Genomic DNA, 25,584 nt, shown 5'->3' on the forward strand with positions numbered 1-25,584 from the left:
GGTCAAACAAAGAGTGAGCCGGGTGACTCACATCACTGGCAATCGAGGTTGCCTTGCGGGCGAGATGGGAGGTGTAAATGTCCTTCAGGGAGGGGAGCGAAGCACCAATAATCTTACTAGCCGTATTCACTATGCGCTGCAGGGCCTTCAAGTTCTGTTCAGTGCAGTTACCACCCCAGACAGCGATGCAACTGGTGAAGACGCTCTCAATGGTGCCACGGTAGAATGTAGACAGGACTGCCTGAGGAGCACAAGCACGCCTGAGCTTCCGCAGGAAGTACAGGCGGCGCTGAGCTTTCTTTGCCAGTGACGAGGTGTTTGCGGACCAGGAGAGGTCCTCACTGATGTGCACCCCCAGGAACTTGGTGCAGCTCACCCTCTCCACCACAGCACCGTCGATGATCAGCGGCAGGTGTGTTGTGTGACCCTTCCGGAAGTCAACAATGATTTCCTTGGTCTTGAGTTTGAAGGAATTAAGGATTTGGAGTGACATAGAAGGTTTGAAAAACTATTATGGCTTTTACGCACGCCCGGTCCTACTCTACTGAGTCGAGGGCCGGCGCTCGGCCGAGTGGCTGTCCGCGAACGGTGCATGGGGCTCGGACATGGCCATTACGCACGCCCGGTCCTATGCCATGGAGCTCTCGTGTCTGGAAGTCCAGGCCGCCACACGCTTGGAAGTTTGTTTTGTTTAATAAAGAGCCGTTTACCAAACCCACGTCTATCCTTGTGCTTTGTTAACGCTACAATATAGTTATATACTAGATCTGTGGAATAAAGACGAGGCTGACGTCAGGTCACACGCGCGGCGATGTTGACAAAGGAGGAGGAATTTGATCGATGGATTTAATGGATTTAAAGTGCACGGATGGTTTGATAATATTATTGCCTATATTATAGTTATTTGAAATATAGTTTATCTATCGTTATATGAGCCTGTGGAATATTTTGAAGTGCAAGCGCCCTCAGCCGCGCGCACCCATTGTTGACAAAGAACGATCGATGGATTTAATGAATTGGAGTGACACCGATGATTTTATAAACGTGTTATTCATGTAATCGTTTTCTTTAATAACTCTATATGTTACGTCAGACCCATTCTCAGCTCTTCGTTTGTGTTTGTCACGTTAGCATACCTATCGTTTAGCCTGTTGCTATCGTATCGAACGATCGATGGATTTAATGAATTGGAGTGACACTGATGGTTTTATAAACATGTTATTCATGTAATAGTTGTCCTTAATCACTCTATATGTTACGTCAGGCCCGTTCTCAGCTCTTTGTTTGTGTTTGTCACGTTATCGTTTAGCCTGTTGTTGCTATCGTTAAGCCTGTTGTTGCTTGTTCAGGTGTGGGATTTTTTCGAATAAATTGCCCCCCAAAATGCGACTTATACTCCGGAGCGACTTATATATGTTTTTTTTTAACTTTTTGGGGCATTTTATGGCTGGTGCGACTTATACTCCGGAGCGACTTATAGTCCGGAAAATACGGTAGTAATGTGTAGAAAACATTGGACAGCAGAATTCTTACATTAAACACCCACATCCATCCTCTGGTTCTTTTCTACATCCTATTGTTTGTTTTTAAATGTTCTTATTGCATGCCCTAATTGTTAAGTGTGCTTCAATACAGTCTTGTTTTGATTGCCATATTTTTTGGCACCCGGTAGCGGGGGGCTCCCCGATCCACCGCATTGCAATGGAGTTTTTAGAGTACTGTCGCTGATGTAGCTCAATATCAGCTGTTCGGGTAGAGCCCACCTGCTTGCGCCGCTGGACACATGAGCAGGAGAGGGGAGCCTTCGTGGCAAGCAGGACGCAGATGGAAACGCTTTGGGTGGCTGCCCAGCAAGGAGGAACCGTGTTGCATCATATTGCCCGCAATGTAAACAGTTTACTTAACTGTAAAATTGGGTGATTAGTGGGTGAAATGACAGATGGGGAGGCAGGTGGGAGACCGGGTTGAAAACCGGGAGTCTCTCGCCTAAATCGGGAAAGTATTATGAGAATGAGTGACCATTCATACGTCAAACGCTGTGTGAGAAAGAAAAGTGACGAAAGCAATGCTGAAAACACGGTTAAAATAACATGACCGACTAACGATTACATTTTGGTTCGATTTGAAAAAATAATGGAATGACGATGGCGGGAGGTGGCCCAGAGGCCGCTGACAAATGATGGACCAGCAAAATTGAGTACATTGCTATATATTATATATACCAATTCACAGATGCCTTAGTCTTAAAGAAGTACCAGGAAGTCATGAGAGAGTTCTGGACAGAGACGGCTGTATTGCAGCAAAAGCTCTTTGGGTCTGTCTGTGGCAGGACGAAGACAAAGTGTGTTCAAATCAGTCTCCAAGTCGTTATCCTGCGAAAAGAAACACTCTTTATCAAGCATTCCTCAGCATCTGTGATTCTTCATATGAACTAAAACATTTATAATGTATACATAATAATTTATATTGCTGTATGTGTTATTGATGCATAAGAATAAATTTATTTTGTTATTATTTCATGGATTAAGCACATTGACTTCAACCGTGAAGCTGCAAAGTTCTTTTTGATCAACCCTTGTATTAAGATTTGATTTTAAATTAACCCCAGTATCCCACTTGAAACATGAAGTATCAAGTGAACATTTCTGGTGAGCCACTTGTTCATTCTTTACACGCGGCAATGACATGACATCATCGTCAGTACACGTTTTCATTAAATGAGGAGATCGAGTTGCATTGGCTCCCAATATAGCTTAACCTCCTCCCACCTTGCTACTCTGGCATCATGCTTTGTGCATGTGTCACATCACGAACGCAAAGTGTTCGCATTAGAAGTCGTATTTGTTTTTGTAATGTGGAGTACATAAAAAGATTGAAGTCAACAAAAAATTTGAATCAGGCATTAAGCCCTGCAGTATAAGTGTAACTTTTGATGCAAATGAGGGGAGTAGTGAGGATTGGGCTGGAAAAGACCACAAAGGCGCAAAATCGCTGCTGTGCCCAATTTTAACTGTGCACAGTCTAGCAAAGTACTGAAACAAAGAAAACTCCACTCATGCTCACAGTTAGTCCCACTGATGACAAAGTTCAGCAGGGCTCTTTCAAGGTCGCAAAAACATGTTTGGCCTGTACTTATTTTGTTGTAAGGGAGTGTTCAAAATTTTCTTGCGATAAGAAGTATACTCTGGAGTGATTTATGGGTGAAATTATTACGACATTACATCATTTCACATGTTATTTTCACACTAAACCGTAACATGGGACTCTAATTGTGTTGATGAGTCTGACGTAAGCAACGTAGAAGAGGAAGCACTGCATCTTCTACCTACGGAGTTAGCGGAGTTGTTTAAAAGTGATCCATCCATCCATCCATCCATCCATCCATCCATCCATCCATCCATCCATCCATCCATCCATCCATCTTCTTTCGCTTATCCGGGGTCGGGTCGCAGGGGCAGCAGCTTCAGGAGGGAATCCCAGACCTCCCTCTCCCCATCCACTTCATCCAGCTCATCCCGGGGGATCCCAAGGCGTTCCCAGGCCAGCTGAGAGAAATAGTCTCTCCAGTGCGTCCTGGGTCCTCCCCGGGGTCTCCTACCGGTGGGAAATGCCCGGAATACCTCCCCAGGGAGGCATCTAGGAGAAATCCTGATGAGATGCCCGAGCCACCTCATCTGGCTCCTCTCAACGTGGAGGAGTAGTGACCCTACTCCGAGTCTATCCCGGATGACCGAGCTTCTCACCCTATCTCTAAGGGAGAGCCCGGACATCCTGCAGAGGAAACTCATTTTGGCCGCTTGTATCCGGGATCTCGTTCTTTTGGTCACAACCCATAGTTCGTGACAATAGGTGAGGGTAGGAGCGTAAATGGACCGGTAAATTGAGAGCTTTGCCTTTTGGCTCAGCTCTCTCTTTACCACGACGGACCGGTACAGAGTCCGCATTACTGCCGACGCTGCACCAATCCGCCTGTCGATCTCGCGCTCCATCCTCCATTCACTCGTGAACAAGACCCCAAGATACTTAAACTCCTCTATTTGGGGCAGGATTTCATCCCCGATACGGAGAGGGCATTCCACCCTTTTCCGATTAAGGACCATGGACTCAGATTTGGAAGTGCTGATCCTCATCCGGACCGCTTCACACTCGGCTGCGAACCGCTCCAGTGAGAGCTGGAGATCACGGCCTGAAGAAGCCAAGAGCACCACGTCGTCTGCAAAAAGCAGAGACGCGATGCTGAGGTCCCCAAACCGGACCCCCTCAAAGTCTCGGCTGCGCCTAGAAATTCTGTCCAGAAAAATTATGAACAGAATCGGTGACAAAGGGCAGCCTTGGCGGAGTCCAACCCTCACTGGGAACAAATCCGACTTACTGCGGGAAATACGGACAAAACTCTGGCATCGGTGATACAGGGACCGAACTGCCCTTATCAGTTGGCTCGGCACCCCGTACTCCCGAAACACCCTCCGCAGAACCTCCCGAGGGACACGGTCGAACGCCTTCTCCAAGTCCACAAAACACATGTGGACTGGTTGGGCGAACTTCCATGCACCCTCCACAGAACCTCCCGAGGGACACGGTCGAACGCCTTCTCCAAGTCCACAAAACACATGTGGACTGGTTGGGCGAACTCCCATGCACCCTCTTTAAAAGTGATGAAGATTTCAATTGATTTGGTAATTTGGAGTGACACGGATGGTTTGGTAAATGTGTTGGCATGTTATTTATGCTATAGTTATCTGAATAACTCTTAATATGTTATGTTAACATGTTAACCAGGCACATTCTGAGTTTGTTGTTTGTCATGTAACGTTAGCAACGTTAGGTTTCCTCCCACATCCTAAAAACATGCTTGGTAGGCCGATTGAACACTCCAAATTGCCCCTAGGTGTGAGTGTGAGTGCTATTGGTTGTTCGTCTCTGTGTGCCCTGCGATTGGCTGGCAACCGGTTCAGGGTGTCCCCCGCCTACTGCCCGATGACTGCTGGGATAGGCTCCAGCACGCCCGCGACCCCCGTGGGGACAAGCGGTATAGAAAATAGGATGGATGGATGGCTGGTGCGATTTGTACTCCGGAGCGATTTATAATCCAGAAAATGCGTTACCTAGTAGAAAAATTGACTTTTTAGAGACTAGTAAATGTGTAGTAAAAATCTTTTCTGTCAAGCAATTAAAAATAAAAAAGGGTTGTCAGTAACCATCAAAGTGTTTTTTTTTTTTTTTTAATGAAGAGGAAAAATCCATATCAATCATAAGCCCCTAAACGTACATAGTCTTTGCTCTGAGCCTCTTGGTAATCGTCCTCCACTTTATCATCATCATCATCATCACCATTGCTCTCATCTTAAAAAATAAAAATAAAAGAACTGTGAACAAGGTTGTACTACATAAAACATTGCATGACATAAATTGAACAATAATAGAATACGCTGGGTAAGGAAACAGCTGCTGTAAAAATTTCCATCCAAATCCTGCCAATTTTACAATAGGAAACAAGTCAACAATATACATGTACACACGAGGACAAATCATTGGTATCTCTCTGTTCCTTAAAAAATTATTTGAATAATAATAAAACCCCTACCTTATTGTTTTGCTGCTCAACATTTTCAGAAGTGGCCGCACGGTGGTTTCTCCGGGTACTTCGGTTTTCCTTCCACATCCCAAAAACATGCAAGGTAGGCTGATTGAGCACTCCAAATTGCCCGCAGGTGTGAGTGCGAGTGCGGATGGATGGTTGCTCGTCTCTGCGTGCCCTGTGATTGGCGGCAAACCAGTTCAGGGTGTTCCCTGCCTACTGCCCGATGACTGCTGGGATAGGCTCCAGCACGCCCACAACCTTGTGCGGACAAGCGGTACAGAAAATGGATGGATGGATGGATGGATGGATGGATGGATGGATGGATGGATGGATGGATGGATGGATGGATGGATGGATGGATGGATGGATGGATGGATGGATGGATGGATGGATGGATGGGCCTTTTGAGGTAATTAATGATATTACTGATACTTCTATATCTCTCAGCAAATGTTTTGGCTCGCTGTTAATGAGAAATCTGATCAGGTTGTCTCAAGTTTGAAGGATGCAGCACATTTCTGCTCCAAACACGATGTTTGTCGGAGTAATATTTCATTATGATTTATTACGTGTTATTATACATTTGTGATTGTTGTGGAAAGTGTGTTGTAAATAACAAACAGGAGCAGAGGAGCCAAAACTTGTTGCCTCTGCTTGGCCCCAGCTGATCTCAAACCGGCGATAAGAGGAAGCTATCGGAGAAGACCTTTCTGCTGTTAGATGATATGATGAACTGACGTGCAAAATAGCTTATCCGCTAATGTTTGCTTGCAGAGACTCTGCAAGAAAAACATGCAAACATTTGCTGATTTCCCCACCCCATAGAGTTATATAACTTAGGGATCTCAAACCAAATAAAAGTGGGGTTGATGGGAGAGCTGATTAGAATTGTGAGAGAACCATACAGCTCTCCGATTCTCCTTGAAAGAAATTAAAAACGTCTTCTCTCTTCAATATTAATGTGTTGTTTAGGAAATAAACCTAACAATGTTCAATAGGATTTACAGTAGATCAAGGCTCATAGAAGACCACTTCAAAATAGGCCAGTAGTTATTATTCTGTTGCAAGACCCATAATCGAGAACAATCTTTCTGACTCTGGGCGGCACATTTCTCTCTCGAATACCTTGAGATTTCACTGTACCCCAGCCCCAGAACATACATTTGTAATGTTCACAGTAGGGACAAGGTTCTTTTCTTGGTATGTTTCATTTTTACACCTGTTAACATAGACTGATCTTGACAAAATCTGAGGTGGGCCACCTGCTTGGAGGCGCTGCTATGGAGATTTCTTTCTTGCACCACTTCATCCTATTAAATGGACTCTGACATTAGATTATTCTGATTGACACTGTATAGCACAATATTGTGTTAAATGTTGCTCACTCAGCATCCATTGTAGCCTGGTCGTCCTGGATTTTCCCCTTTGTTGCCTTTTCTAAAGATTTCCCATTTTTGCCCAAAATGAGGAAAGGCAGTTCAGAAAATGGAAGAATGGATGATTTTTGTCCTTGCGCTCCAGTGGGGTTAAGATCAGGGGGGGCTGTTTTAATATGTCAGCTGTGGGCATATGAAGCCCTTTCAGACTTCAGTGGTTAAGCACAATATCAATAAATTTCACTTGACTTGACTCCTTGGTTGTCTCCCATGAAGTCCACTTTGGCTCCAACAATGATGGATGGTGCGATTTGACGCTGCGTGACATTGATATTGGAGTTCATCTTTAATTGCTTTGGAAAATGTTCTGACCTCTTTTGTTACTATTTGCATTATTTGTCTTTTCAATTTGCCGTACATTTTCCTCCTGCGGACAATTTTAGGACAGTTCCCCACATACACTGTGACTTACAGTCCTGATGTGAAACTATAGTCCCAGAAACATCAAGCTGCTTGAATATGATCTTAAAACGTTTACCTTTAACATTCTTGTTTATATTCTCCTGCGAAAACTCGCACTTCACTTCCTCTTGTCCATCATGTTTAGTGTTTTACACACCATTTCAACCAACAAGACATTGACTACTTGTCATTACATTTTCATTTATCATTACCATCTTTCATTTATTCATTCATCCTGATGAGGGTCGAAGGCATAATGGAGCCTATCCCAGCAATATTTGGGCGGTTGGCAGGGTACACCATGAACTGGTCGTGCTAGCTAAATTGCAGGGCAGGCATTGACAACTATTCACACTCACAATCACCATCCATCCATCCATCCATCCATCCATCCATCCATCCATCCATCCATCCATCCATCCATCCATCCATCCATCCATCCATCTTCTTCCACTTATCCGGGGTCGTGTCGCGGGGGCAGCAGCTTCAGGAGGGACTCCAAGACTTCCTTCTCCCCAGCCACTTCATCCAGCTCATCCCGGGGGATCCCAAGGTGTTCCCAGGCCAGCCGAGAGACATAGTCTCTCCAGCGCGTCCTGGGTCGTCCCCGGGGTCTCCTACCGGTGGGACATGCCCGGAACACCTCCCCAGGGAGGCGCCCAGGAGGCATCCTGATGAGATGCCCGAGCCACCTCATCTGGCTCCTCTCAACGTGGAGGAGTAGCGACTCTACTCCGAGTCTCTCTCGGATGACCGAGCTTCTCACCCTATCTCTAAGGGAGAGCCCGGACATCCTGCGGAGAAAACTCATTTTGGCCGCTTGTATCCGGGATCTCGTTCTTTCGGTCACGACCCATAGCTCGTGACCATAGGTGAGGGTAGGAGCGTAAATCGACAGGTAAATCGAGAGCTTTGCCTTTTGGCTCAGCTCTCTCTTTACCACGGCGGACCGATACAGAGTCCGCATTACTGCACCGATCCGCCTGTCGATCTCGCGCTCCATCCTCCCCTCACTCGTGAACAAGACCCCAAGATACTTAAACTCCTCCACTTGGGGCAGGATCTCATCCCTGATCCGGAGAGGGCATTCCACCCTTTTCCGATCGAGGACCATGGACTCGGATTTGCAGGTTCTGACCCTCATCCCGACCGCTTCACACTCAGCTGCAAACCGCTCCAGTGAGAGCTGGAGATCACGGCCTGAAAAAGCCAACAGCACAACGTCATCTGCAAAAAGCAGAGACGCAATGCTGAGGTCCCCAAACCGGACCCCCTCAACGCCTCGGCTGCGCCTAGAAATTCTGTCCATAAAAATTCTGAACAGAATCGGTGACAAAGGGCAGCCTTGGCGGAGTCCAACTCTCACTGGGAACGAATTCGACTTACTGCCGGAAATGCAGACCAAACTCTGGCATCGGTGATACAGGGACTGAACCGCCCTTATCAGTTGGCTCGGCACCCCGTACTCCCGAAGCACCCGCCACAGAACCTCCCGAGGGACACGGTCAAACGCCTTCTCCAAGTCCACAAAATACATGTCGGGCGAACTCCCAATACTCTTCAGCTTGACGGCATCCCTTACCGCCGGTGTCCACCAGCGGGTTCGGGGATTGCCGCCACAACAGGCACCAATGACCTTACGGCCACAGCTCCGGTCGGCCGCCTCAACAATGGAGGCGCGGAACATGGTCCACTCGGACTCAATGTCCCCCGCCTCCCCCGGGACTTGGGAGAAGCTCTGCCGGAGGTGAGAGTTGAAGCGCTTCCTGACAGGAGATTCTGCCAGACGTTCCCACCAGACCCTCACAGCGCGTTTGGGTCTGCCAGGTCGGACCGGCATCTTCCCCCACCATCGGAGCCAACCCACCACCAGGTGGTGATCAGTTGACAGCTCCGCCCCTCTCTTCACCCGAGTGTCCAAAACATGCGGCCGCAAATCCGATGACAGGACTAGAAAGTCGATCATCGAACTGCGGCCTAGGCTGTCCTGGTGCCAAGTGCACACATGGACACCCTTATATTTGAACATGGTGTTCATTATTGAAAATCCGTGTCGAGTACAGAAGTCCAATAATAGAACACCGCTCGGGTTCAGATCGGGGGGGCCGTTCCTCCCAATCACGCCCTTCCAGGTCTCACTGTCATTGCCCACGTGAGCATTGAAGTCACCCAGTAGAACGATGGAGTCCCCAGAAGGAGCACTCTCCAGCACACCAAGAAGGGTGGGTACTCTGAGCTGCCGTTTGGTGAATAGACACAAACAACAGTCAGGACCCGTCCCCCCCACCCGAAGGCGGAGGGAGGCTACCCTCTCGTTCACCGGGGTGAACCCCAATGTGCAGGCGCCCAGCCGGGGGCCAATAAGTATACCCACACCTGCTCAACGCCTCTCACCATGGGCAACTCCAGAGTGGAAGACAGTCCAGCCCCTCTTGAGAGGGCTTGTACCAGAACCCAAACTGTGCGTGGAGGCAAGTCCGACTATGTCTAGCCGGAACTTTTCTGCCTCGCACACCAGCTCGGGCACCTTTCCAGCAGGAGAGGTGACATTCCATGTCCCAAGAGCCAGCCTCTGCAGCCGGGGATCAGACCGCCAAGGTCCCTGCCTTTGGCCGCCGCCCAGCTTACACTGCACCCGACCCCTTTGGCCCCTCCCACAGGTGGTGAGCCCATGGGAAGAAGGACCCACGTTTCCTTTTCGGGCTGTGCCCGGCCGGGCCCCATGGGTGAAGGCGCTCGCCTTCGAGCCCCGCCTCCAGGCCTGGCTCCAGAGGGGGGCCCCGGTGACCCGCGTCCGGGCGAGGGAAAACGCAATCCATTTATGTTATTCATCATAAGGGGCTTGTGAGCCGTGCTTTGTCTGGCCCCTCACCTAGGACCCGTTTGCCATGGGAGACCCTACCAGGGGCACTAAGCCCCAGACAACATGGCTCCTAGGATCATAGGGGCACGCAAACACAATCTCACAATCACCTGTACGGACAATTTGGAGTGTTCACTCGGACTACAATACATGTTTTTGTAATGTGGAAGGAAACCGGAGTACCGGAGAAAACCCACGCAGGCACGGGGAGAACATGCAAACTCCACGCAGGGAGGCCGGAGCCAGAATAAAACCCTGCACCTCTGAACCACTGCCCCACCATGTCACCCTATTATTTCTTTTATTTTTAATACTTTTATTTCATTCACAGAGGGGTACCAACAACATTTTCCATGTACCGTATTTTTCGGACTAAAAGTCGCTCCGGAATACAAGTCGTATCAGCCATAAAATGCACAATAAATAGGGAAAAAAACATGTATAAGTTGCACTGAAGTTTAAGTCGCATTTTGGGGGAAATTTATTTGACAAAATTCAACACCAAGAACAGACATGAACCAGCAACAACAGGCTAAATGATACGATATGCTAACGTGACATAAACACAAAGGAGGAGCTGAGAACGGGCCTGCCGTAACATTAACAGTTATCCAAATAACTATAACATAAATAACACCTTTATCAAACCATCTGTGTCACTCCAAATCGTTAAATCCATCAATCAAATTCTTCGTCGTTTATGTAAACAACGCCGCGTGTGCACCGCGCCGCTGACATCGGACTCGTCATCCGACTCGTCATCCGACTCGTCATCCGACTCGTCATCCGACTCGTCATCAGTTGCAGTTCAAATTATTCCACAGGCCCATACAACGATATATAAACTATACAGTATCAAAAAGCTATAATACAAACAACAATTTTATCAAACCATCTGTGTCACTCTAAATCATTAAATCCATCGATCGAATTCTTCGTCCTTTATGTAAACAACCCCACATGTGCGCCGCACCGCTGATGTCGTCAGTTGCAGTTCAAATTAGCGAGTAATCCCTCGCTACATCGCGGTTCATTTATCGCGGTTTCACTACATCGTGGATTTTTGAACTTTGAAAATTTGTGAATAATTTCACATATAAGTCGCTCCTGAGTATAAATCGCCCCCCCCCACCCAAACTATGAAAAAAAAATGCGACTTACACTCCGAAAAATACGGTATGTACATCAACTCAACAACATAGAGAAAAAACATAGTTCACCTTTATTTACTATAAGGTACTGGTACCATATTGACTACTTTTTACACAATAGTACACAGCAGTTTTGTTTTCAAAGATTGGATCAACAATCATCATTTTAGCTTTACAATAATCTCATGTCTTTACCTGAAGTTGCAGCCATATCAAGATCATCATGTTGTCTTCCAGGCAAGGGGAAGCGGTATGCGGATTGATCTGATGTCAGTGGTAGACGAGTTTTAGGCAGGCAACTTCTCATTAGCTGAACAGATGACTCTATCAGCGACTCCTGACATTTATTCAACAAGTATGTCTGCAAAAATAATAATACTCAAAACACTAATAAAATGACAGACCAACATTCGAACATTAGCTTAATCACTCGTTTGCTCTTCAAATCTGGTCATCAATATTGTCTGTACTGTTATCAAGCGCATTTGATGTATGATTAACACTCACACACTGTGCCATAATGCTTCCTATTTGAGATCTTGAAGAGTGTTTGAAACGTCTGTGTGAATGCGTTTCAACTGTTATTCTGCACCAAAATTATTTTTTTCAATATTCTGACACATATTTCCCAAAACATGCACTTCAGCTGATTTAAATCATTTTTACATCAAAGATTTGACCTCAATAAATGTATCTAAAAAAAAAATAAAAATTTTACATAGCAAATATTTCCCTTTATTGCATTAAGAATTCACATTTTTCATGATAACATTCATGAATGAATGAAATCATTTTACCTGATCTGTCCAACTTATTTTGGACTCAAGAAGTATTTTTCACATTTCAAAATCCTCAGGTTTTTCCAAAATTACACATTTCTTTCTCAAATTACCAATTAAATGAGAGAGACATTTTTATAAGGTTACATCATTCTCTTGTGTTTATCAATCAAACAAAAAAGCAATTACATATTTTAAAAGTCCAGCTCATTTGAGATGTTCAGGCTTCTATTGATCATAGTATTCTAAGTCTTTTACAAATTTTCATATTAATATAAATTTCAAAACAATCAAAGAAATCACTGATCAAGGCAGAATGCAAAATCCTTATCGATTTGCCTTATTGCTTTCACAACACAACTGTCTTGCTGATAGTTAGCTTGCAAGTTATTAGCATGTTAGTGTTTAATGAATTCATTTGTGGATCTCAGTGGTTGCCACTCCACAAGGCCTGTTTGAAACATGAGGCCTCTTAATATCTATATAGGTGACATGAGCTAGGTTATTCTGTCACAGTGACCTGTCCTTCTGGCCTGGCATCTTCTTATCTTTTGTTTATCCTTGTGATATTGCACTTCTGTTGATTTAGATTTTTTTTATTTTCAAAGTCCTTGTTTTCCTATTTTATTTCGATTATGTTAATTCTTACCTGCACTCCTGCATTTGGGTCCTCAACCATGCCACAACATAACAATCCAAACTTAGTAGTGTTCCGAGTTTAGCAGGCTTGTGTCAATTAGCGGAGCCCAAAGTTTCAGGCAAACATAGTGCATCCGCAGTTGGCTTTTATGCTATACGCAAATGGAATAAGGTGCCAACTGAACTGAAGTTATCATTAAGTGTAAATGCTTTCAAAAGTGAACTGAACTAACTGAAAAATTAGTTTAATGTCAATAGGTTATCGCTAAGTTTGGGTGAGAAACTATATTTAATGGGTTAGAGTCTAACCGTTAGACACGAGGTCTGGGGAGAAAAAAAAACTACGCTTATTGAGTTAGACACTTAATGAACAACAAATTAAAGTCACTGTACATTTAACTGAAATTGAGTAAATGAAAACAAATTACTTAGAATGATCATTGATGCCAAACTCAGTTGGAAGCCACATATTGATGGTATTAAAACAAGAGAAATGTTATAGCTATTCTTTGTACAAGTGGTCATATTATGGTGTGTTGTTGTTTGTTAGAAGAAATTACAGTCGTATGCAAAGGTTTGGACACCCCTGATCATTTTCATGATTTCCCTTTATAAATCATTGGTTGTTCGCATTATCAATTTCAGTTAAATATATCATATAGCAGAAAAACACAGTGACATTTGAGAAGTGAAATGAAGTTTATAGAATTTACAGAAAGTGTGCAATCATTACTTGAACAAAATTAATTTGGGCACCTCAACTGAAAAATCCTTCTTTTGCAAAAAATAACAGCCTCTAAACGCTTCCTATTGTCACGACCCGTCTCCATTCGTTTCCTTGTGTCTATGTTATGTTTTCTGTTCGCGTCACCCCTCCCCTCCTGTCTGCTCACAATGTACTAATCACTGTCACCTGCCTCTGGTTACCTGTCGTGTATTTAAGTCCTGTCTGCGTGTCACGCCCCTGTTGGATTGTTCTTGTCTCTTTGTCTGTTCTGTTTCTTTGTCTTTGTCGCTCTGTTTCAGTTAGTTTACTCCAGTGGTTCTTAACCGGGGGTGCTCGCACCCACTAGGGGTGCGAGAATGCTTCCTAGGGGGTGCGAGGATACCCTGGGGGGAATGTACAATTTTTCGGGGCTAATGGTCGGGTAACCGAAAAAAGTGAAAAATTCTGGAAATCAAGAAGTCATTGTGTTAATTGGCCTTAGGGATAATGCTAATTAAGCCTTATAGCTGTAAAGTAAACCAATTATTATTATAATAATTATATAGGGTTAGGGTTAAGGGTGCGAGAACTGGTTGGTGAATTGAATGGGGTGCGAAAAAGAAAAAATGTTAAGAACCACTGGTTTAGTCTCTATGTCTGCAAGTCATGTCATTATGCCCGTTCTTGTTAGTTTCTTCCCCTCATCCTCCCTTCCAACTCCCTTTTCCCTGAATAAACCCTGGTCCAAGCTGCATTTGGCCGCCCTGCTCCATTCCCGCACGTGACACCTATAGCTTCCAATGAGAGTCTGGATTCTGGTTGAATGTATTTTGACCATTCTTCTTTACAAAACACCTCCAGTTACGGGTATTTAAGGTAGCCAGTTGCAAGTTGTTCTTCTCTTTAAATCTTCTCTGAAAAGTGGCAACATGGGAGCCTCAAAACAACTGACAAATGACCTGAAAACAGAGATTGTTCAACCTCGTAGTTTAGGGGAAGGATACAAAAAGCTAGCCCAGAGATTTCAGCTGTCAGTTTGCACTGTGAGGAACATAGTGAGGAAATGGAAGACCATAGGCACAGTTCTAGTTAAGGCCCGGTGTGGCAGGCCAAGAAAAATCTCAGATAAGCAGAGGCGATGGATGATGAGAACAGTCTAAGTCAACCGACAGAGCAGCTCCAAAGACCTACAACATGATCTTCATGCAGATGGTGACACTGCATCATTTAGCTATTCAGTGCACTTTGTACAAGGAGATGCTGTATGCAGAATAATGCAGCAGAAGCCTTTTCTGTGCACATGCCACAAACAGAGTCGTTTGAGGTATGCTAAAGCAGGGGTCCACAACCACCGGTCCGCGGACCGTTACCGGTCCGTGGGTCACTTGGTACCGGGCTGCCAAGTCGCACAGAAAAAAAAATATTTGTATCGACGATCAATTAATTCAGGTCAAGACACTCGTCCTGGTCACCTGACATGTTTCCCCAGTCGAGCCCGCAAAGCTAGCAAAAATGAGTATGAATTTATTTTGAAAAATATAAAAAAAAATTGGCGATTCTTTCCCAATTACATCCGTGGGTTCAGGTCAAGACGCTTGTCTCGATCACGTGATATGTCACCTCAGTCGAGCCTACGAAGCAAGCAAATATGAGCAAGAAACAGAGATGTTTGGAAAGCTTCTTCGGAAAGGGAAAAAAGCCCGATGAGGAGACGGAAGAAGAAGAGCCTACGACTTCTAAGAAAAGGAAAGCTGCATTTAAAAGAAAATTTCTGTAGTCCTACTTAAAATATGGATTTATCACCACAGGTGACTCTGACGTGCCGAGCCCATTCTGCATAATATGTGGCAACAGGCTAGCTAACGAGGCAATGAAGCCTTCAAAACTGCTTTGGCACATGGAGACCAAGCATCCTGCATGAAAAGACAAACCTTTAACCACTTTGGGTGTCATTGTCTCCAATTACGCCTAGATGGGACCGGCTCGTTTCTGAAAAACAAGCTCAGTGCTCCCACTAATTCAACGTAATGGTGAGTTTTAATTTTATGTCATTTATACTTATTTTTATGCCAGTCGTATCATTTTATTTCATTGTATTTATATATCTATTATAAATGTATTACCGTATTTGCCGGTGTACAGGTCGACTCGGTGTATAAGTCGACCCCCTAAAATTCGACGGAAATTTACGATTTTATGATATATCCTTTGTATAAGTCGAGCTCAATTGTTGCATTATATTAAACTTCAAAATTCAATATGCGAAATTTATTGACGAAATGTGTTCAAATTCCGGGAGGCCGTGCGCATGCGGCTGTTTATAAGCACCGCGGAGGAGATCGCGGCCGGCGAGCTCGCGCACGCCGCCCGGCACCAACGGGAGGCCGGAAATAGCTCCAAGCCGAGCGGATCGGCACTTTATAAGCACCGCGGAGGAGATCGCGGCGCCTCATTGGACTTCCAGCGGCCGGCGAGCTCGCGCACCCGCCCGGCACATCCGGGAGGCCGTGCGCACGAGCCAAGTGGCCGAAAATAGCCCCCGCCGAGCGGATCGGCTGTTTATAAGCACCGCGGAGGTGCTCGCGGCGCCTCATTCGACTTCCAGCGGCCGGCGAGCTCGCGCACCCGCCCGGCACATCCGGGAGGGCGTGCGCACGAGCCAAGTGGCCGAAAATAGCCCCCGCCGAGCGGATCGGCTGTTTATAAGCACCGCGGAGGTGCTCGCGGCGCCTCATTGGACTTCCAGCGGCCGGCGAGCTCGCGCACCCGCCCGGCACATCCGGGAGGCCGTGCGCACAAGCCAAGTGGCCGAAAATAGCCCCCGCCGAGCGGATCGGCTGTTTATAAGCACCGCGGAGGTGCTCGCGGCGCCTCATTCGACTTCCAGCGGCCGGCGAGCTCGCGCACCCGCCCGGCACATCCGGGAGGCCGTGCGCACGAGCCAAGTTTCTAAGTGCAACGCACAATGAGATGCATGAGAAACGGCCTTGGTTACCATCACATTTGAAGCGATGAATACGAAGTTAAATTTTATGACTCGGTGTATAAGTCGAGGTCGATTTTTTTTCGGTCGGTTTTGGATCGAAAAAGGTCGACCAATACACCGGCAAATACGGTATTTATTTTTATAAATGAATTATTTATTTATATAAAAGCCGGTCCGCAAAAATATTTCTGACACGTAACCGGTCCGTGGCACAAAAAAGGTTGGGGACCACTGTGCTAAAGTACATATGGGAAAGCCAGCTTAATTTTGGTTAAGGTGCTGTGGACTGATGAAACTAAAATTTAGTTAATTGGACATAACAAGGGGCGGTATGCATGGAGGAAGAAGAACACAGCATTCCATGACAAACACTTGCTACACACAGTCAAATTTGGTGGTGGTTCCATCATGCTGTGGGGCTGTGTGGCCAGTGCAGGTACTGGCAATCTTGTTAAAGTTGAAGGTCGCATGGATTCAAGTCAGTATCAGCAGATTCTTGCAAACAATGTTCAAGAATCAGTGACAAAGTGGAAGTTGCACAGGGGCTGGATACCTCAACAGGACGACACCAAACACTGCTCAAATTCTACTAAGGCATTCATCCGGAGGAACAAGTACATCGTTCTGGAATGGCCATCTCAGTCCCCAGACCTGAATATTATTGAAAATTTGTGGTGTGATTTAAAGCGGGCTGTCCATGCTCGGAAACCATCAAACTTGACTGAACTGAAAATATTTTGTCAAGAAGAATGGTCAAAAATACCTTCAACACTTTCTGGAAATCATACAAACTTCATTTCACTTCTCAAATATCACTGTTTTTGTCTGCTATATGATATATTTAACTGAAATTGCTGATCCGAACAACCGATGATTTATAAAGGAAAATCTTGAAAATGATCAGGGGTGCGCCAACTTTTGCATATGACTGTATATCAACCAATAAATCAAACCAAAGCCAAACAGTAACAGCTACAGTAACAATATATATTTCCAGTAAAAAAAAATACATCTAACTTGTTTAGCGCTCTTTCTGACACTCAAAGATGCTTAACAATTGTACTCAAAGCGCTCACACACCCATTCACAATCTGGTGGTGGTAAGCTACATGTGTAGCCACAGCTGCCCTGAGGCAGGCTGACAGAGGCGTGACTGCCAGTGTGCGCCTCCGGCCCCTCTGACCCAGTGTGCACCCAGTCTGAGTGACACTGGACGCAAGTTGCGTGAAGTGTCTTGCCCAAGGACAAAACGACACGTGACTCAGATCTGCTCTACTGCCTGAGCCATGTGCACCACAAGCATTCAGGTCACACAGAATCACATGTTCCATATAATTGTATAATCTTGTGTCTTGATTGTTGCGGTAATGAGTAAAATAGGAGTCGGTGGAAGTAGTAGTATTAGTAGGACAAGAAGAAAGAAGAGGAGTGGCAAAAGTAGTACCTGAGTAGTATGATAAAGAAGTCGTATGCCTCCATGGGACACTAAATTGTCTCTGCCCAGAGCACTGCGTGCAATTTTACAAAAGCAATGCAGCAGTGCCTGGAGGATGTCAGTGGCAGAGTGATTAGTGTCCTTACTGTGCCATTCATCATACAGCAGTAAGAGACCAGACACATAACCCTTGGTCACTGCTGAGCAGATGTTATCTTCTGTTGAAAACAGGAACAGTGAAACAGGACAAACACAGAAAATGTCAGCATGTTTTCCAGCTGTAGTTTGCATCTGACAGTATAATGCTCAAATGTAGTTTATGTACTTAAGAACATCCACTGTTGCAGTAAAATTTGTAACAGTGAAAATGGCAGCATGTGTGGCTGTTTCTGTTTGGATTTTAGTGTTTTGTTTTTTTAACAGCTGTTCTTCTTGCTGATTTAATTTGATCTGATTTTACTCTACGTTTACATCAAGGTCAGTGGATTTCAACATATTTTTGTCTGTCATCATACAGCAGTAAGAGACCAGACACAGAAAGAACCCTTGGTCACTGCTGAGCAGATGTTATCTTCTGTTGAAAACAGGAACAGTGAAACAGGACAAACACAGAAAATATCAGCATGTTTTCCAGCTGTAGTTTGTATCTGACAGAATAATGCTCAAATGTAGTTTATGTACTTAAGAACATCCACTGTTGCAGTAAAAATTATAACAGTAAAAATGGTAGCATGTGTGGATGTTTCGCTTTGGATTTTAGTATTTTGTTTTTTTAACAGCTGTTCTTCTTGCTGATTTAATTTAATCTGATTTTACTCAACGTTTACATCAAAGTCATTGGATTTCAACATATTGAAATATAACATTTTGTCTGTTTTTGGAAGCGACTCAATTTTCTAAGTATTAAATCGTTCATCTTACTAATTTTTTGATCGTCGTACCGGCCCACGATTTTGTTGGCTACAGGGGTGGAGGGGCCTTAAGTGATACATTCTTGTTAAGTTTGGTTTGTGAAAAGCACAAAAACATTTTAATTGGGGTTTCGCCCCCTACTACAACGGTCCGAGGCCCGGCATTTTATCTATCTGAGTCTGAACGATCATTTATTTTGAAACCAGATTCTCTCCTAAACCACTTGTTGGTACAATTTTATGAGGACGCTGCGAGTAAAATTGCGTAGGAGTACACAAGGTTTATTATTATATTATATTGTGGTGTTTGCATACAGAATTCCCCCATGGAACTAAGAGTTGAATAGTGTGTTGGTAACGTGGTGTTTGTGGTAATGCACTTCCATTGTTCTTCCTATTCCTCGTTTTACGAGTATGTACAGCAAAGTCTTTTGCGACAGACCTCCTCCATCTCCTTTCCTTCGACACCACAATACCATTGTATTTATGCCGGTCGTATCATTTTATTTTGTTGTATTTATCCACCACACCTTAAAAACCATCCATCCATCCATCTTCTACCACCTATCTGGGGTTGGGTCACGGGGGCAGCAGCTTTAGGAGGGACGCTTCTCCCCAGCCACTCCGTCCAGCTCATCCCGGGGGATTCCAAGGTGTTCCCAGGCCAGCCGAGAGACATAGTCTCTCCAGCGCGTCCTGGGTTTTCCACGGGGTTTCCTGCCGGTGGGAAATGCCTGGAACACCTAGCCGGGGAGGCGTTCAGGAGGCATCCTGATGAGATGCCCGAGCCACCTCATCTGGCTCCTCTCAACGTGGAGGCGCAGCGGCTCGACTCTGAGTCCCTCATGGATGACCGAGCTTCTCACCCTATCGGTAAGGGAGAGCCCGGACACCTTGCAGAGGAAAGTCATTTCAGCCGCTTGTATCAGGGTTCTTGTTCTTTCTGTCATGACCCATAGCTCGTGACGATAGGTGAGGGTAGGAGCGTAGATCGACCGGTAAATCGAGAGCTTCACCTTTCGGCTCAGCTCTCTCTTCACTACGACGGACCTGTACAGAGTCCGCATCACAGCAGATGCTGCACCTATCCACCTGTCGATCTCACGCTCAATCCTGCCCTCGCTTGTGACAAGACCCCAATATACTTGAACTCCTCCACTTGGGGCAGGATCTCATCCTGCATTCCACTCTTTTCCGACTGAGGACCATGGTCTCAGATTTGGAGGTGCTGAGTTTCTTCCCGACCGCTTCACACTCGGCTGCAAACCACTCCAGCAATAGCTGGAGATCATGGCTTGAAGAAGCCAACAGCACCACATCGTCTGCTAAAGAACAGAGATGCAATGCTGAGGTCACCAAAATGGACACCTTCAACGCCTCGGCTGCGCCTAGAAATTCTGTCCATAAAAGTTATGAACAGAATTGGTGACAAAGGGCAGCCTTGGCGGAGTCCAACCCTCACTGGGAACGAATCCGACTTACTGCCAGAAATGCGGTCCAAACTCTGGGATCAATGATACAGGGACCGAACCGCCCTTATCAGTTGGCTCGGCACCCCGTACTTCCGAAGCACCCTCCACAGAACTTCCCGAGGGACACGGTCGAATGCCTTCTCCAAGTCCACAAAACACATGTGGACTGGTTGAGCGAACTTCCATGCACCCTTGAGGATCCTGCCGAGGGTGTAGAACTGGTTCACTGTTCCACGGTCAGGACGAAAACCACATTGCTCCTCCTGAATCCGAGGTTCGATCTCCCGACGGACCCTCCTCTCCAGCACCCCTGAATAGACCTTACCAGGGAGGCTGAGGAGTGTGATTTCTCTGTAGTTGGAACACACCCTCCGATTCCCCTTCTTAAAGAGGGGAACCACCACCCCAGTCTATCAATCCAGAGGCACTGTCCCTGATGTCCACGCAATTTTGTAGAGGCGTGTCAGCCAGGACAGCCCCGCAACATCTAGAGCCTTTAAGAACTCCGGGCGAATCTCATCCGCCCCCGAGGCCTTGCCCTCGAGGAGCTTTTTAACTTCCTCGGTGACTTCGACCCCAGAGATCTGAGAGTCCACTTCAGATTCTCCAGGCCCTGCTTCCACAATGGAATTGAGGAGGTCTTCGAAGTATTCTCCCCACCGACTCACAATGTCTCGAGTCGAGGTCAGCAGCACACCGTCCCCACTGTAAACAGTGTTAACGATGCACTGCTTCCCCCTTTTATTCTAAAGTCATTTTATACAATATAGATGATTCTAGAATGTGATGTTGGCCAATACCACAGTACCTTGTGTCACTGAAACTAGGCCCCTATGACCAAATAAGACAATTTACACATCCTGTATTATTTAACCATGCAATGAAGTACACCAAAAGAAAACATGTTGACTAAAGCCAATTGTTGTGGAGACAATGACCATATATAAATCATGTTAAGTCTTACTGTTAGATGGTAAATGGCTGGACAAACTTACTTGAGGAAAGCAGAGCAGCGAATGCAATAATGGATGCCCTGTAAAACAGAAATAATCAAGTCTGACTCACAAAAAGGTAACAAAACAGCATTTTGAAATTATTTATTATTGCATCCATCTTGCCATCCATTCTCTACTGCTTATCTCATGGTTCGGTTGCAGGGGCAGCAGCTTTGGCGGGGAAGTCCAGACTTCCCTTTCCAAGGCATTTATTACAACTCTTCCAGGGGGATCCAGAGGAATTCCCAGTGAGACAGCCTCTCCAGTGTATCCAGGGTCGCCCTTAGGTTGCTAATGGCGGAAAACGCCCGGAAATCCTTATCAGGTAGGCATCCTAACCAGACGCACTCACCACCTCATCTGGTTCCTTTCAACATGGAGGAGCGGCGGCTCCACTCAGTCCCTCCCGGATGACTGAGCTTCTCAATCTCTCTCTCCATGGAAGAAACTCATTTAGGGCACTTGTAACTGGGACCTTGTTCTTTCTGACCAGCTCATAACCATTGGCTCATATCCTTCACCATGACAGATCAATGTATATCACATACGCTGCACCAATTCGCTTGTTAATCTCTTCCATCCTGCCCTCACTCATGAACAAGACCTTCCTCTTGGAACAGGATCTCATCCTTAACTCGGAGAGGGTCCTCCCTTTTCAGACTAAGGACCATGGTCTGAGATTTGGAGGGGATGATTTTCATCCCAACTGCTTCATACTTGGCTGAGAATCGCTCCAGTGAGAGTTGGAGATTACGCCTTGAAAAAGGACATGCCTGCAGTACCACATAAAAAAGCAGAGATGCAACATTGAGACCACCAAACCAGACCTCCTCAATGCCTGGGCTGCAAATAGAAAAGCTGTCCATGAAAGGTATGCGCAGAATTACTGACAAAGGGCAGCCTTGGCAGAGTTTAATCCTCACTGGAAACAAATCCAATTTACTGTCTGCAATCCGAACCAAACTCTTTTTGGTTGTACAGGGACTGAACAGCCTGCTGATTAGCCCTTACCAGGGTGGCTGAGCAATGTGATCCCCTATAGTTGCAACACACTCTCCAGTCCCCTTTCTTAAAAAAGGGGAACACTATCCTGGTCTGCACTATCCCCCATGTCCACCTGATGTAGAAGCGTGTGATCAAGGACGATCTTTAGAAATTCCAAGCAGATCTTATCCACCCCACGGGCTTTGCTCTCACGGTGCTTTATGTACTATATCAGTGATGAGACCCCACCTCACAGTCCCCACTTCACAGTTCCCAGACTGTTTCCTCAAGGAAAGACATTTTAGTAAAATCGAGTTCTTCCCACCGAGTCACATTGTCTCGAATAGTGGTTAGCAGCTCCTCTTCTCCAGTCTACATACTGTCAATTGGTCACTGCTTTCACTTCCTAAAATGCCAGATGATGGACCAGAATTTCCTTAAAGGAATCCGGAGGTCATTTTTCAGAGTCTCATAAAACTCATCTGATGCCCACATTTTTTTCCTGATGACTGCCAAAGCTGTTGTATAATTGGTCAGTTGATACCTGTCAGCAGCCTTCGGAGACCCACAGACCAAAAAGGCCTAATAATCCTCCTTTTTCAGCTTGGCAGCATCCATTACCACTCCTGTGCACCAGCAGGGTCGGGTTGGTCGGTTGCCTCAACAATGGAGGCGCGGAAATGGTCCACTCAGACTCAATGTCTTCTGCCTTGCCTGGATAGTGGGTGAAATTCTTCCCGAAGTCAGATTTGAAGATTTTTGTGGCAGGGGATTCTACCAGACATTCCCAGTAAATTTATGTGAATATGCTGGAAATAGACTGGACATTAGGTGACCTAGCAGCTGTAACACACATTCCCCTGAATAAATTTATAACGGAATGCAGCACCAGAATGAATATTCATTTTTTATTATCAACTAATCATGAGTTGAGATTCACCGTGGAATTTTCAAGAAGCAGAGCCCAAGGTATTTCTGAGAGCATCATAGTGTGTTGTGCTACAATTAGTTAGAAATAGAATGTATCATTCGAGTCCAGGCAGTAGAGAATGTATGCAAGTGTTCATTTAGTACATACTTAATTGTTTGCCGATTCTTGAGGGTATAGCGAGGGATAAGGTTGTAGACGATATCCAGCCCTTGGTTTGATCCAATATGTTTTGATGTGGAAACTGTAACACATGAAAAGATACAAATGAAAAAGGTACTGATATACAAAAAAAGTCTCATGATCCCCCAGTGCTGCTTAGAAGTATTTTTTTAATCTGTCTGTTTTGCTGTTGCTAATAGCTCTCCCCAAGAGCTCATCATAATGCCTAATTCACCTGTCGATAATGCAGTTGACCACAGCTGTCATGTGTGGTCCATGGTTTCCACACCCAAAAGACACTTGAGTTAGTCACCCACTCTTCTCTATCATTTGTTCCAAGGATTATGCTCTATGCTTGTTACATTTTGGATTCATATTCCATTAATTTCAGATTTAAAATCTTTCCCAAATGTTGGACAAATTGAGGAAATTCTTACAATATAAATGTATCCATCCATACAGGCTAATCCAGCTATTCCAGACTTTTCAACACACTAACCGTAATTTCCGGACTATAAATCACGTTTTTTTTCATAGTTTGGGTGTGGGGGCGACTTATACTCAGGAGCGACTTATATATGTTTTTTTTCACAATTTTTTACTTGATCATTAAGACATCACTTACTTACAAGTATAGTTGACCACTTCCCATGTTATTTTTAGTATAGTTGATCACTTCACATGCTTTTATATCTTTAGCTTGAACATATTCAAAACATAAAAAAAGAGAACACATCAAATAAAGCAATTAACACTTTAAAGCACCATATCCAAGTCCACTGTCTGCTGTATGTACACTTGCTCCATTTTTGCTCCTCTTATATTTATTATTATCATTTATTATTATTTGTTTATTTATCATTTATTCAACACTCTTATTTATTCATTGTTTGTGCCTTCTTGGGTTTTTTTGTGTTGCACCAAGGGACAGTGGGAACGTAATTTCAATCTCTTTGTGTGTCTTAGTGTATATATAAAAAAAAAAAATCGACGATAAAGCAGACTTTGATAAAACAAACAAAAAAAATAGATTTTCAGACAAAACTGGATGAGGGCGCTCTAAATTTCACTGTTGGCCGTGACTCATCAACTGGGTGGGCTTAAGAAAAATGGCACCAAAAAGAAACTCATTTTGCAGGTTACAAACTTCAAGTTGTAAAATATGCAGCTGAAAACAGTCATCGAGCAGCAGAAAGAAAGTTTGGAGACCCGTGATGTACCAATGGATTACTATTTCAAGTGACGTCAGTCATACAAACGTACCCACATAAGGACTACCGGCATCATTAGCGGTGATCATTTCTAAGTGACACGGAGGACAAAGAGTTTGAAGGAATTAAGGATTTGGAGTGACATAGAAGGTTTGAAAAACTATTATGGCTTTTACGCACGCCCGGTCCTACTCTACTGAGTCGGGGGCCGGCGCTCGGCCGAGTGGCTGTCCGCGAACGGTGCATGGGGCTCGGACATGGCCATTATGCACACCTGGTCCTATGCCATGGAGCTCTTGTGTCTGGAAGTCCAGGCCGCCACACGCTTGGACGTTTGTTTTGTTTAATAAAGAGCCGTTTACCAAACCCACGTCTATCCTTGTACTTTGTTAATGCTACAATATAGTTATATAGTAGATCTGTGGAATAAAGACGAGGCTGACGTCAGGGCGCACGTGCGGCGATGTTGACAAAGGACGAGGAATTTGATCGATGGATTTAATGGATTTAAAGTGCACGGATGGTTTGATAATATTATTGGCTTGTATTATAGTTATTTGAAATATAGTTTATCTATCGTTATATGAGCCTGTGGAATATTTTGAAGTGCAAGCGCCCTCAGCCGTGCGCACCCATTGTTGACAAAGAACGATCGATGGATTTAATGAATTGGAGTGACACCGATGGTTTTATAAACATGTTATTCATGTAATAGTTGTCCTTAATCACTCTATATGTTACGTCAGGCCCGTTCTCAGCTCTTTGTTTGTGTTTGTCACGTTAGCATACCTATCGTTTAGCCTGTTGTTGCTATTTAATGAATTGGAGTGACACCGATGGTTTTATAAACATGTTATTCATGTAATAGTTGTCCTTAATCACTCTATATGCTACGTCAGGCCCGTTCTCAGTTCTTTGTTTGAGTTTGTCACGTTAGCATACC

General features: G+C 45.0%; 1 protein-coding gene across 1 annotated transcript in view; it reads right to left on the reverse strand.

The window, feature by feature from the left end:
- The window catches only part of agbl1 (AGBL carboxypeptidase 1), a 102,794-nt gene that overhangs the window by 42,386 nt on the left and 34,824 nt on the right, over positions 1–25,584 (reverse strand). The window contains exons 5-10 of the mRNA XM_088379867.1: positions 23,419–23,512; positions 21,357–21,394; positions 17,988–18,196; positions 11,629–11,794; positions 5,270–5,343; positions 2,256–2,372 (exon numbers count right to left, since the gene is read on the reverse strand). Of these exons, the coding sequence (XP_088235993.1) occupies positions 2,256–2,372; positions 5,270–5,343; positions 11,629–11,794; positions 17,988–18,196; positions 21,357–21,394; positions 23,419–23,512 (698 nt within the window). The remainder of the gene's footprint in view (positions 1–2,255; positions 2,373–5,269; positions 5,344–11,628; positions 11,795–17,987; positions 18,197–21,356; positions 21,395–23,418; positions 23,513–25,584) is intronic.

The sequence above is a fragment of the Syngnathus floridae genome, chromosome 6 (genome assembly GCF_059516105.1).
Source record: "Syngnathus floridae isolate MCC-2025c chromosome 6, RoL_Sflo_1.0, whole genome shotgun sequence".
Taxonomy (NCBI): Eukaryota; Metazoa; Chordata; class Actinopteri; order Syngnathiformes; family Syngnathidae; genus Syngnathus; species Syngnathus floridae.